The sequence below is a fragment of the Apostichopus japonicus genome, chromosome 16, assembly GCF_037975245.1.
Source record: "Apostichopus japonicus isolate 1M-3 chromosome 16, ASM3797524v1, whole genome shotgun sequence".
In the NCBI taxonomy this organism is placed as follows: domain Eukaryota; kingdom Metazoa; phylum Echinodermata; class Holothuroidea; order Aspidochirotida; family Stichopodidae; genus Apostichopus; species Apostichopus japonicus.
In genome coordinates, this window is record NC_092576.1 from 31,883,750 (window position 1) to 31,896,222 (window position 12,473).

At 37.4% G+C, this 12,473-nt stretch overlaps 3 protein-coding genes across 6 annotated transcripts in view; 2 read left to right on the forward strand and 1 right to left on the reverse strand.

The window, feature by feature from the left end:
• The window catches only part of LOC139982126 (uncharacterized), a 153,372-nt gene that overhangs the window by 108,372 nt on the left and 32,527 nt on the right, over nucleotides 1-12,473 (forward strand). For 3 of the 4 annotated variants that reach the window (XM_071994705.1, XM_071994706.1, XM_071994707.1), the window contains 3 exons: nucleotides 81-128; nucleotides 683-708; nucleotides 1,491-4,653. The exons of the other annotated variant lie outside the window; for it this stretch is intronic. In XM_071994705.1, the coding sequence (XP_071850806.1) occupies nucleotides 81-128; nucleotides 683-708; nucleotides 1,491-1,581 (165 nt within the window). In that variant the 3' untranslated portion in view covers nucleotides 1,582-4,653. Of the gene's footprint in view, nucleotides 1-80; nucleotides 129-682; nucleotides 709-1,490; nucleotides 4,654-12,473 lie in introns of those variants that run through there. 4 annotated transcript variants of the gene reach the window in all.
• LOC139982131 (uncharacterized) overlaps nucleotides 1-12,473 on the reverse strand; it is a 221,487-nt gene that overhangs the window by 68,936 nt on the left and 140,078 nt on the right. The window lies entirely within an intron of this gene.
• LOC139982136 (uncharacterized) overlaps nucleotides 11,314-12,473 on the forward strand; it is a 175,332-nt gene continuing 174,172 nt past the window's right edge. The window contains exon 1 of the mRNA XM_071994736.1: nucleotides 11,314-11,687. The gene's annotated coding sequence lies outside the window, so the exon portion shown is untranslated. The remainder of the gene's footprint in view (nucleotides 11,688-12,473) is intronic.

Sequence of the window (12,473 nt, forward strand, 5' to 3'; positions counted from 1 at the left end):
TTCGCCTCATCACTGTTGAAGTGATTTTGTGACGTCATATTGTTAAGCCCATAAACCTTCCTATTGTATCTAACTTATAGTATCATGATCGTACGCTCGATGTGACAGATGCAGTTTACAGCAAGGAGGTAGGTAGTGAAGTATTAATGTATTACAATACACAAAATCATTGGTTTAATCCCGATGAACAATGTAATGGAGGAGATTGATCATTAACCTACAAAATAATCTGAACATTTTTCGGCATATATAGAAATATTATAATGTTTGCAAGGGACGATTTAAAAAAAGATGGTCGCTATGTGCACCTTGAACACAAAAGAATAGATTACATATTGCAAATAGGAAATGTGTAGTTTTGCTATATTTATATAAGTTACATAATGCTTGCTACTAGATCTTCGAAAACATTAGTGATTCACCGATTCATTAGAGTTATATAATAGGTAAATACAAAGACATAACAAACAATTAGCTTATTAATGTTACTCTTTTAACTCCTATTACTATGAAAAAGTAATATTAAGGGTAACATTAGGTTGATTTTGCTCCATATTTTCTAATCTCATGTGATTGACAAGGTGATTTCACAAATCCCTAACAGCCATACATTTGAAAACTGAATTATGGTGTCATACAATAAAATTACAGCTATCATTTATGATTGACTTCTTTTGTACAGGTTAGGGAATTCCGGGAAGTATGGCAGTAAGTAATTTTATATGTATTTTTTCGTATGATTTGTGATTTATTGAGTTAACATACACAAACCCCCATCATTACGATCATCCCTGCCTATAGCAAATACCACCCAAATCCCCTGTTTTTGGCCAAAAACAGGGGAGATTGAATATCTACAAGAGTTGGTAATGCTAGTCATACTGAACGCTCTTCTGCACAAATTCAATATTAAACACACAGTGTATTATTTCAGTGGTCAAGCCAAACTTGTCATCACACACCGGAAAGTAGTACTGGCCATGAGAGCACTTGTGTTTACAATCATACAGGTGACTGGTCAATGTAGGTGTGCTCAAGGATGAATCCTTATGGCAGTATTTGGGGTAGTTTATGCTATGAAGTAACAAATTATTAATGCTTGAGTGAATTTGAGGACTGTTTTTCTATAGACAGGCTTGACCAATAAGGGAGTAGTATACATTGTGCTACTTCAACCCCCCTCCCCCTGTGAAGTAGCATGATATATACTCCTTATGGGTTTCAGATAAAGAAAGGATACACACTGGTTTGTAAGTTGTGTTTATCAAATATGATGCAGTGTCGGCCATACGTAATTGATATATATTACATAACAATATCTTCTTAAGAGTGAATTATAGATGACGTCACTGCAGCCTGTTCAAAACAGCAAAGTAAAAACTATATTTTCTTGAACAGAATTGGGTAAAACAATGTTAAACTTTATTTGCGTTGTAATGTAGATCTATGTTCACATTTCGTTGCAAATGTTGCAATTTATTTTGCTGCAGGGGTACAGACTGTCAAAAGGCTAGAGTAAGCAAACTGAAGGTACCAGATGATGATACACTGACGCCACTTCTAACTGCCACATCAGTATAAATCAGCCATGTAACTGCCGCAACAGTATAAATCAACGTTAGCCGTGTTTTACATAATCTATTCGCCAAGGCTTGCAAAGGAAACCAGCGTGGAAAGGTCACTTGCACAGCTCAAATTTCCTGTGATCTACTGCGAGAGCCTATTAAAATGCACGAGGCAGGTAAACTGTTATGGCAGTTATATTAAAGGGCCCATTTGCAAACGGGTACCTTGCATATCGTGTGGCCTTGCAGGAATCGCACCCATTTTCATTCGATATAACCATTGCTTACAATTTTGCAGTTCAACGTTTTGTTTTAAATTATTACAAATGCACTGAATTGTGTGGAGATTTGATTACAAAATAGCTTATTCGAGGTCTTATTATAGGGAAAAATGACCAAGAAAAGAAGAGTCCATTATCAACTACTTAGAAATGGTTAAGAGATCAAACACTTTGTGTAATTTGTAAAAGTGTTCAGTAAACAATTTAAATTTAACAAGTCTCAAGCAGAGAACGAAGCAGCCGAGCACGTTTATGACTGATACAATTCGACTTCTAATATTATTCTCATGAATCTCATGAAAGTTGGAAGGTAGAACTTTGTTATACTGTTTAAGCATAAATGTACCAAACTCACTTTATATTCGCATGTCTAATTCAAATAATCCATCAAGAAAACTACAATATAACATCAGGAAAAACACTCACACACACAAAATGTTAGACCTCAATTTGTTAACATGTTTTACAATTATGTTTGATTCTGTTAGTAGTAGGCCATATAAAGCTTTTCTAACTTTTAGCATATTCTTTTGGTCCATGAACTGACATATATTATCTATTAACTATGGCAGGCCTTTTGTGCCAACTTATTGTGCCGTGATAACAAAAGTCATCATTTTGTTTCACAATGGCTTTCTGGTTCTGATTTCAATCTCTGCCCTTTAGACAAACTGCGTTGGTTTACGTTCATTTTTTTTTATCTCAATACATTACATGTATAGAGATATTGTAACAGTAAGTGGGACTCTCTCTTCTCTTCAAAAAGTTTCAGCATCTTCATACAAAGTTCTTTTTCTCTGGAATTACCAGAGCAAGCATATATCATATAGGCCAACAAAAGTTCAAATTTTTTAATATCTTTATTTGTTGAAATTGTGACGCAGTTAGCTCGAACTAAAATATCCATGAAATACTGCAACCTTCAACCACAGGTTAGCCTAACAACCACACTGAGTCAATGGGAACTGTAGCCTAACCATCGCAATGCGCAGCTTAGTTCACAACTTTCAATTTGCTGGAAATCGGCATTTGTTTGGAAGGTATGTGCTATGTCTTAAAGAAGGAATGTTGTATTTTGATTGGAGTAGTTTCTAGTTGTTATTATTTCTTTAAATCAATCTGGTAACATTTTAGAGTAATTTTAAACAAGTTAGGATGGTACAATTTGCTTTTCAGTTTGATTGGCCTGAGCATACATTTCTAATTGAACTTGAATGGAGTTAAACAGGTAACGAATAGGTATGTTTAACTTCAAGATCGTAACATTTCTATTTGTTCATAAACGGTATAATACTGAAAATAAGTACAAAATATTGTCGGAATGTAGATAATATGTAATTAAAATTTACACTTTGGTAAAGCTTGAAGATGGATGGTTTGTCTGAGATGCTTTTTGAGGTGGATATTTTGAGTAACTATTCTTAGCCATTTCAAGCCATTAACAGGTGACATACACGTCAAGGTGGTAAGGCCATTCGCTTAGCACAGTGCTGACTAGGTAGGATGTTATATTTTTGTATTTTGGAAATTTGTAATTTAAAAAAAAAAATTCTTTCTGTGAAACTCCAGAGGTGATTTGGTACATACAAAAGGATACCTAAGAGCAGTGTATTACAACGAAAACAAAAGGGAAACAGGAAAATCACAACAATAATTGTTTCTATCACAAACTTTATTGCCGATTTCGTATAAACGGGATATTTTCTCTTTTTCAAATCATCGGAATCGGAACGATTATGAATAAAATAATCGGTATTTTCTGTTATGCGTAATCGTTTGAACACTACTTGGAAGTGGACACAGTTTTGATGGTAGTCACCACTACAGTCTACAGTAACATACGCCCTAGGTTGATAAGCCTAGCTTTCTCAAGGCAGGCATCTAGAATATGGTAGAGTTGTTCGCCTTTTGGCCGTTGTCATTGACGTCAAACTATATGACCAAAAAGTCCAACAGAGACTGACCCAAGTTGAAGGATACCACATATAAAACAAGTTCTTAAATATTCAATGACATTACTAAACCTTGCAACGACAAACAGGCAATGAGCGTTAAAGGCAACACTCGCAGGATGAAGAGTATTAAACCTGCAGAGACTATTCGTGGCAAAGTAGTGTAAATGCAAGTGCTATATTTGGTGTACCATGATTGATATTGATAATTGTAGAGACAGAGCAAAGATATGAAATTAGGAATCGAAATTAGAATTTCCAGTATTGAGATACTGCGGCATTGATGCTCTTGTCTTTATTTGTAATTAATTTTGTAATGTTTGATATTTTAGGCAATTTGCTGTAATTGCCAATGCAGTTTTATATTGTATATTAATACCTCATAAGATCTCTCTTGCATCCACTATTGTTATATACATTTTGACATTCTCTTTAAGAGAATGTCATGTTATGGCATGCAATACATTTAAGTCCCTAAAAGCTAACTTTGTTTGCTGCATCCTTGGAACGTATTAACTCAAGTTTTTATTTTTGGATTTAAAGAACAGGCTAAGAATTTGTATATTGTTATACTTTCAGAACAATGATACTATAGGCAAATGCTTTTTATGTCAGGGAACATGCATACTTTAGACCGAGCTTACTGGAAACATCTTGACTTCACTTGTGATTGGTTCTTTGAAGCATTTAATTAATTACAGCAATAGTAATATTTTTAAAGTGGTGATGTTTACCAGTATGTTTTATGATAATCTTTTTCTACATTACGACATTGTAAGTTACCTGAGAGAACTCATATTTTGTTTTTCAATCACTTATTCAAGAACTATGGGAGAATAAATAAAGATAATCATCTTGACCTGTTTAATCATATTTTAGTTATCAAAACTGATATGAAGGCTTCTTAGCCTGATCGTTACTAAACCCCAATGCAAGATCAGTATTCCCTATCTGCTTACCCATGCTACTCCATGCTATCGGGAGTACCATCTCATAATCTCACAAAGAAGGGCTTAAAAGAAAGGCCTTTAGCATGGGTGCAAATGATTTAGTGAGGAAATAAGGAGGATGTGAAAGTTCACCAGTCATGTACGTTGTAGTCATCATGGACTAGTCTCATTGATCCAAATTTAGATAAATTGGAGGAGATCAATTCAAGGATTAACCTGACCAATACTATTACAGAGATTCCCACGTCTTAGACACTCATGTGAATTTTGTCAGATTTCCAAAAGTTTTCTGTTAAGGAATTGCAAAATGCCACAAACAACTACGAATAGAAAATCAATACTTCCTTTCCCGTTATCCTTAATTTATCAAAATGAATTACTTTATTTCAAAGTTATCATTTCATTGCCGTCATCACATATATGTATCTCCTGATTTCACTTAATCATCAAAAGATAAGAAAGGATGAAAATTTATAATAAAAACGCCTCCCATTTGGGTTTATCAATATCATTCAAACTTAAATCCATTAAAAAACTTACATTTCAAATTATTTTTTGTGACATTATTTTTTGTGACATTTCGCGCTCCTTGTCATTTCAGAGCAGTGTTGCTTTCAAGTCGTACAGTGAAGTGTTACAGGTATGCACTACAATTACTTGGTCACAAACTTGACTTACAGACTGAACTTGTCACTTTCCAAGGCTGCTAGAGCATAGATAGAAGTTTTCAACTGACATATCCAACCCACCCACATGATAGTTAATGGAATGGGCTATCATAAAAAAAAATTAACCTTTGCCACCATGACAGTTTAGATTTTGAGCTAGAAGCGCTCAAAGTTTATCATAGTGTTCCCCATCTGCCAGGTGTTGCTGTGGAATCCTCTTGTTTCGCTCAAGAGTTTCTACTGGATGTATATTATCATCTATCTTATCTCTTGTAGAGTTTGCGGCATCCAGTATGTTGGCGAAACCAAAACCACCTTCAAGAAGCGATTCTATGGTCACAGATCCACAGTCAACACCATGAAGACTGGGAGAACACTTAAATGTTCCCAACCATACCATTAACGACATGTCCCTACAGTTGAATCTACTACTATTACTACTACTATAGGGATCGATGATGGTGTCTAACACTTCTGTTACACCTCATTCGAAACTAGGTCAGATTATTGGCATCAGATGTTTCTTTTAGGGATAATCTTCACACCCTTTAAGACAATGACCTCTGGTACAACTACTATTAGCAAACATGAAAAAGTCGAAGGATAAATTGTCAAGACCATACACAATCTTGAAAACCTGAATCTAGTCATAACGTAACCTCCTAAGCTCCAGTGTGGTGAGATTCAACAGTGGTAACCGCCTATAATAAGGAACATGCTAATCATCCTAGTGTTATTTTTCATAGTTTAAGGGGTTTTGTAATTTTGTTACTTAAAATTACTTAAAACTCACTTTTCCTTTTTAGGAATTTCACTGTAAATCTATATTGTTTTATCAATGATTCCAACGTTAATATTTATTTTTCTTTGTATTATTTAAGCTGCGTCAAGTTTATTTTTCATATTTTAAGGGTTTGTCATTTTGGTGTCAAGCGCGTTAGTGTAAAGCGCTCTTGAACATGCTTAAGCATGAAAAGACACTATATATATATATGGTAAATAATAATAAAGATTGTAGGTATACTTTTGGTTACTATACTACCAATATGCATCACCTTGCATTTATCAATATTAAAAAGGCATTTGCCATCGATCCCTGAGAGCAAGAAAAAACCTTATACCCAAATCCGTTTAAAACTTCTCAAAATCGCTTTTGAAATTAGAGACCTCAGAATATCCAAGACAGTAAATCCCCATTGACACACATACTCAGCCTAAGGAAAACACGCTGGTGGGGAATTTTATCAAAGGCCTTTTGAAAATTCAGGAACACAACATCTACAGGCTTCTGCCTATTGAGTGAGCTTGTTACATCTTCCATAAACTCAAGGATATTTAGTGAGACTAGACCTTTTTTGACAAAAGCCATGTTGAGACTCTCCGATCAAAGACTGACTGCTGAAGTGACTAACCATAGACTTTTTAACAATAGACTCCATGGTCTTACAAACGACACTATTGAGAGTAACGGGCCTATAATTACAGGGCTATGCGCTGTCAAATAATAACACCCAGTGAGTCGTTTTGGAACGTTAAGGAAACCTGGAATGCCCCTCTCCGAGAATTGTCCAGCCAAATTTACATTATCATGGATGACTGAACATTTGCAGGTTTTTTTTTTTCGCTAGAGGTTGAATAATTGGGTACAATAATCATTCGGTCCTAACCCGGGGCTCGAATTACTATCTAAGCGGAGCGCCACCATAGATTTGCGCGCAGCATACAAGAAAATTTCTGGTTTTGACACCCCTCAGAACACCGGAAATTACACTTCTCGGGCTTGAAAATGACCAACTATAGATGTTCATCATTGCCTGAGTAACCAAGTATTTTCCCAATATTTTTTTTCTCCATCCGTTACCTTTTTGAAGATTGTCACCAGTCACACATCATGTTCGACCAAATCGCATCTCCTGTGGATCATTGCTTTTGTAGGTGATTCTATACGTCGCGGCCCACTTTTCAAGGATTTAAGCCCATTGTTCGTTCAGAATTTGAAAATTCACATTTCTCGTGAAATCAATTCACTTGTAAACATACCCATAATGTTGAACAAAATTCATCTATGTACAGCAGGGTTCTGCCGCTGCCGGTCGGGCCCGACCAGCACGCTGAATTACCGACCGCCACAATCTGCCTGAGTGACTTTTCCGACCGGCACTTTATTAACTACAAAATCACAACTAATTGTATTTTGCGGAGTTTACGTTTTCTACAAGAACATGGAAACAATATTTAGCATTGAGTTAATCATGCCAAGTGGCCTAAAACATGTGATTACAAGGGTAACTTTCATAAAGATGGCCATAGCAAGGGGTCTTGATATCGTGCTATGCGTGTATGGTATGGACTGTGCCTCGTGTTTCATGGGGTGTGCATGCGGAGGAGTCAGTTGGCTTGAGGTGTGTTTTACTTACCTACAGTAAATGTAACGGGAATATTTTACCTACTTTTCTTGAACGTCTAAGATATCATTTCGCATAACTTTACCGATCCTTTACTGACTGACCTAATTAATTCTAGAGTGGAACGAAAAAAGTTTACTCCATTAAAAGTTCCCTGGCAACGTGCCAAAAAATGTTAACAAACAGGTGTTATAGAAAGGGGATGAGCTCACAGTTTTTTGGCAAGGTACCTGGGAAAATTCGCAGCACATGTACCGTGGTAGTTGGGTAGGGTTAAACACTGCAGTAATAAACGCTGTTCGAAGGTTCACTGCATGATATCGCGGAGTTGATCGGAGTTATTCACTAGTTTACTCTTTCAATGGACCGATTTCATAGGCCCGATGTTGAATAAATGAGAGAGAATACATAATTCATTATGATTCGTCTTTATTTGGGAGTGGACTCTCACTCACTGTCCATCTAAAATTATCATCTCAGCCTGAATGATTTATTTAATAGGCACCACCGGCTGGTCTGTACTCTGGTGCTCCAGATATTTGTCCTAACTTTTTTCATTAATCATGAAAAATTCCAGACATGAGATCTCATTTCAAAGCTGTCTACATGTGGCTCAGAATACTTGGGAAGGGCCGTTTCCGGCCATCTGGGGGTTTCCAAAACCCAAAATTTTCTTGTACGCTCCGCGCCAACCGATGGTGGCGCTCCGCTTAGATAGTCCTGCCGGCACTCAATCCACCCTGGGCAGAACCCTGGTACAGCCAATACAGAAAAACCTCCATTTTAGGAGTGTTTGTCAGGTAAATTTTGAAAATTCAGACACAGTTAACATATTGGTGCAAGGGCGCAGATCAGTCTTGGATAATGGTGGGGACGCGTGTCTGTTCTCTGATACTATCTAAGCGGAGCGCGACCATGGGTTCGCGTGTATAGCGTACAAGAAATTTTTGGCAAATACTCCCCCCACATCGCCGGAAACAACATTTCCCAGACCCAACGATGCGCACCCCATCTCGATCTCGTGGCTTAGAAATTTAGTTTGGGGAAATGCATGGGCATCTGCAGAAAAAAATAATCCAAGCAGACTTTTGTATATCATGGTTCTGGTTTTGTAACTCATCGGGAAGCGATTAGAGGGGTGGGCATAGGGTTATGGGGTGCGCGTTTTCATGCAGATGGGAGCAATCTCAAGAAGTGATGGGTGCGTCGGCCCACCCCCCTCCCGCCGGCAATGATATGCCTTTGGATCCACTTCATGATATTCACCGGAAATGTGCTCAATTCTCAAATCGCATGCGGAATTTATGTTTAGATTAATTGTATGAGTTACGGTACTAGGGGTGCAGGTAACAATTAACATTCAGTTCGCGTTGCATAACACTTTAATTCTGCCCGACAGTATGGCATCGAAAGACATAAATGGAAACGTCAAAAATGGAGTTGTCAGTGTAAGGGGTAAGCTGAGGCGCACGTCCCTTCCGAAATCTTCGATCCGTCACTGGCTACCCTGTGTATATAATAGGGTTCAGAGCTGTAATTATGATTGTTCCTCTTTATCTTCCCGGTGTCTAGGCGTTTTTCTTCTACTCCCTCCTTTTCTCCTTTTTCTCTTCTTTTTCTTTTCCCTTCCTTCCTCTCCTTCCTCCTTAATTCCTCCGTCTTTCTTCCTTTTTTTCTTCTCTCTTTTTCTCTCTCCTCTTTTTCTTACCTGGGGGCGCCCGCCCCCAACGCCCCCCCCCCCCTGGATACGCGCCTGGAGAATCAGTGACAGGTCAAATTGAGTTATGGATAATAGGTTATAATGTCACCTATAATTGGATGGTCTAGGGACAGATTATGTAAAGGACAAACTAAAACGAATGACAGTGAATGACCGAATGACAATTGACTTTGTAAGTTTGTACAGGGTTAATTATCATTCGCGAATGACAGCGAATTACACCGAATGACAACGAAGGACGGTGGTGAGAAGAGACATAATGAATAAGGAGTGGAGTAAATGCGGTTATTGGTTTTCTGCGCAAAATATCAACTAGGATTTTTGAGATTTTGACCCCAATTTTCCGATTTTTGGGGAAAAATTTCCGCCAGGGGGGCGGGGAAACCCCTTTCCCCCTTCCCTACGCCATTGTTACAGAGTAGCTCCATAACTGACGCAAATTTTCTCCTTTTACCAGTCCCTTTTGTACCTCCTCCACCTGAAAAAAAAAAAATCATTTCTTTACAGAAATATATAGGACGTGCACATCCTAAAATTTCTAGCAGTTTCAAGATGATAGAATTGTTAGTGTGAACAATAAATATCGGAAAAATGCCGTTAAATTGACTTTTTAAAATCAGACTTACAATTTCGCTTACTATAAGGTGTTTTCGTATCTTGTCAGTACTTTACTAGATCTGTAAGCCACGCACTTCGCGTCCATATGGCAAGCCGTTTTAACATTTACCTCGCAATTAGACTTAAGTCGAATACATTTCACTTAAGTGGAATAGAATTCCACTTAAGTGGAATTGTATTCCACTTAAGTGGAATTCTATTCCACTTAAGCTTAATTGTATTTTACTTAAGCTGAATTCATCAACTTGTCACTGCATTTTACTTAAGCTAAATTCTATTTCACTTAAGTGGAATTGCATTCCACTTAAGTGGAATTGTATTCCACTTAAGTGAAATGCATTTCCACTTAAGTGGAATACAATTCCACTTAAGTGGAATACAATTCCACTTAAGTGGAATGCAATTCCACTTAAGTGGAATGTCCTGTCTATTTCACTTAAGTGGAATACAATTCCACTTAAGTGGAAATGCATTCCACTTAAGTGGAATTGTATTCCACTTAAGTGAAATAGATGGGCTATTTAGCTTAAGTGGAATACAATTCCACTTAAGTGGAATTGTATTCCACTTAAGTGAAATACAATTCCACTTAAGTGGTATGCATTTCCACTTAAGTGAAATAGAAATGTCCATTTCCACTTAAGTGAAATTGAATTCCACTTAAGTGGAATACATTTCACTTAAGTGGAATTCCATTTCACTTAAGTAGAATGTATTCCACTTAAGTAGAATGTATTCCACTTAAGTCGAATTGCGAGGTAAATGTTAAAACGGCTTGCCATACGTCCACTCGGTTTGCGTGGATTTAATATACCCACGAAGTCTGAACTGTGATATCCGGTTGAAGCAAAATCTGTGCTGTCATTCACTGTCATTCGATTTAGGCAACGCAATTTCTTAGTGTGTACAACATATTGTCGTTATGTGTAACGTAATCATTCGTTTTAGTAACACCCTTATGTAAACCTACTGGGACACCTGCTTTGGTGGTTTACTGAGTATTAGGATATAACAATTTTACTTTGATCAAAGTACTCACCGACGAGAGAAGGTACTTCTTTCTGTAAAGGACCGGGGTCCGGGGATGGTGAGAAATGGCTGATGGTGACATCAATTGCGGGGGGGGGGGGGGGAAGAGATAAAGTGCGACAAGAGAAGATTTTTCTCTTGTGTTGTTCCCGAAAGCGAGATCTCGCAGAGCTTTTGATGATAAACTTGAAAGGGCAGCAAAAACAATGATGACAACTGAAAATATGCTAAAACAAGCATTACCTTAGATCATTGACATAGCTCTTTTCTTCTGACTATGGTTACATTTTCGAGTGGATGTACACTATACGCTAATTGTGGTGTGGTACCTTTATGGAAAGCTATCGCTTCCAACAAGTATGCTAACTTCAAATCGAAACATGGCCGCCAAGTTAGTTAACGCAACTCTAGTCTAGGCTAGGTGTGGTTATTCGTGAACTGTGACTGGCCGTCTAAAGATGTCATTCCTTCTGAAGTTTACTAAAGAGTTAATTAGTAGGTAATTTAAAGTAGGTAATTAACTAATTAGGGAATCTTTTCTTGGTGTGATTTCAGAATTGATTTTAGTCTCATACACGCAAGCATAGCGAAACGGATGAAATGTTTGGAGCATATACTTTCACCCACAGGATGTACACATTTTGCACGCTAAACTAAAAATTCACATTTAAACTTGTCTTATGTAAATCGGTCTTTCATTTTTAAGATAAAGTACGTTTCTATCCGGAAATCGCAATCTGAAAACCATTGTGTAAGGCCAAGCTCAGCTGCAAACCTTACAATGTAATGATATGGCGCGATGTAGCCCAAGCCCTAACTCTAACTTAGTACAGTACATACTACTACAGGTAATAGTAGGCTAGTAGTATCGTCGATGCACATAATGTAGGCCTAGTTGTAGTAGCAGTGGGCTGAATTCAATAGTTATTTTGCAGGTAATACCCCGTGGTGGCGTTAGGCTCCCTTTAGTTTCCTAACATGTTACTGCGTTAGTTTCCTCCCCTGAAAAACGTTAGGTTCCTCCCCTAAAATTAAGTATAACTATAGGGGCCTAAGGGGAGAAAACTAACGTTCTCAGGAGCGGAATGGGAGACGGCATATTGGCTAGGCTACAGTATGTCAGGGAATGAGTTAATTTAGGTAGTGAAGGAACTGAGTAAATTTTTATGATTTAGGATATTTTAGTGAGAGAAGGTAACATATTTTCAAGGGACTTGGAGGCAATGTGGGAAGAAATCATTTCTTGTAATTAAAGAAACTGTAGTAAATGATTTAGGGAGGAAAG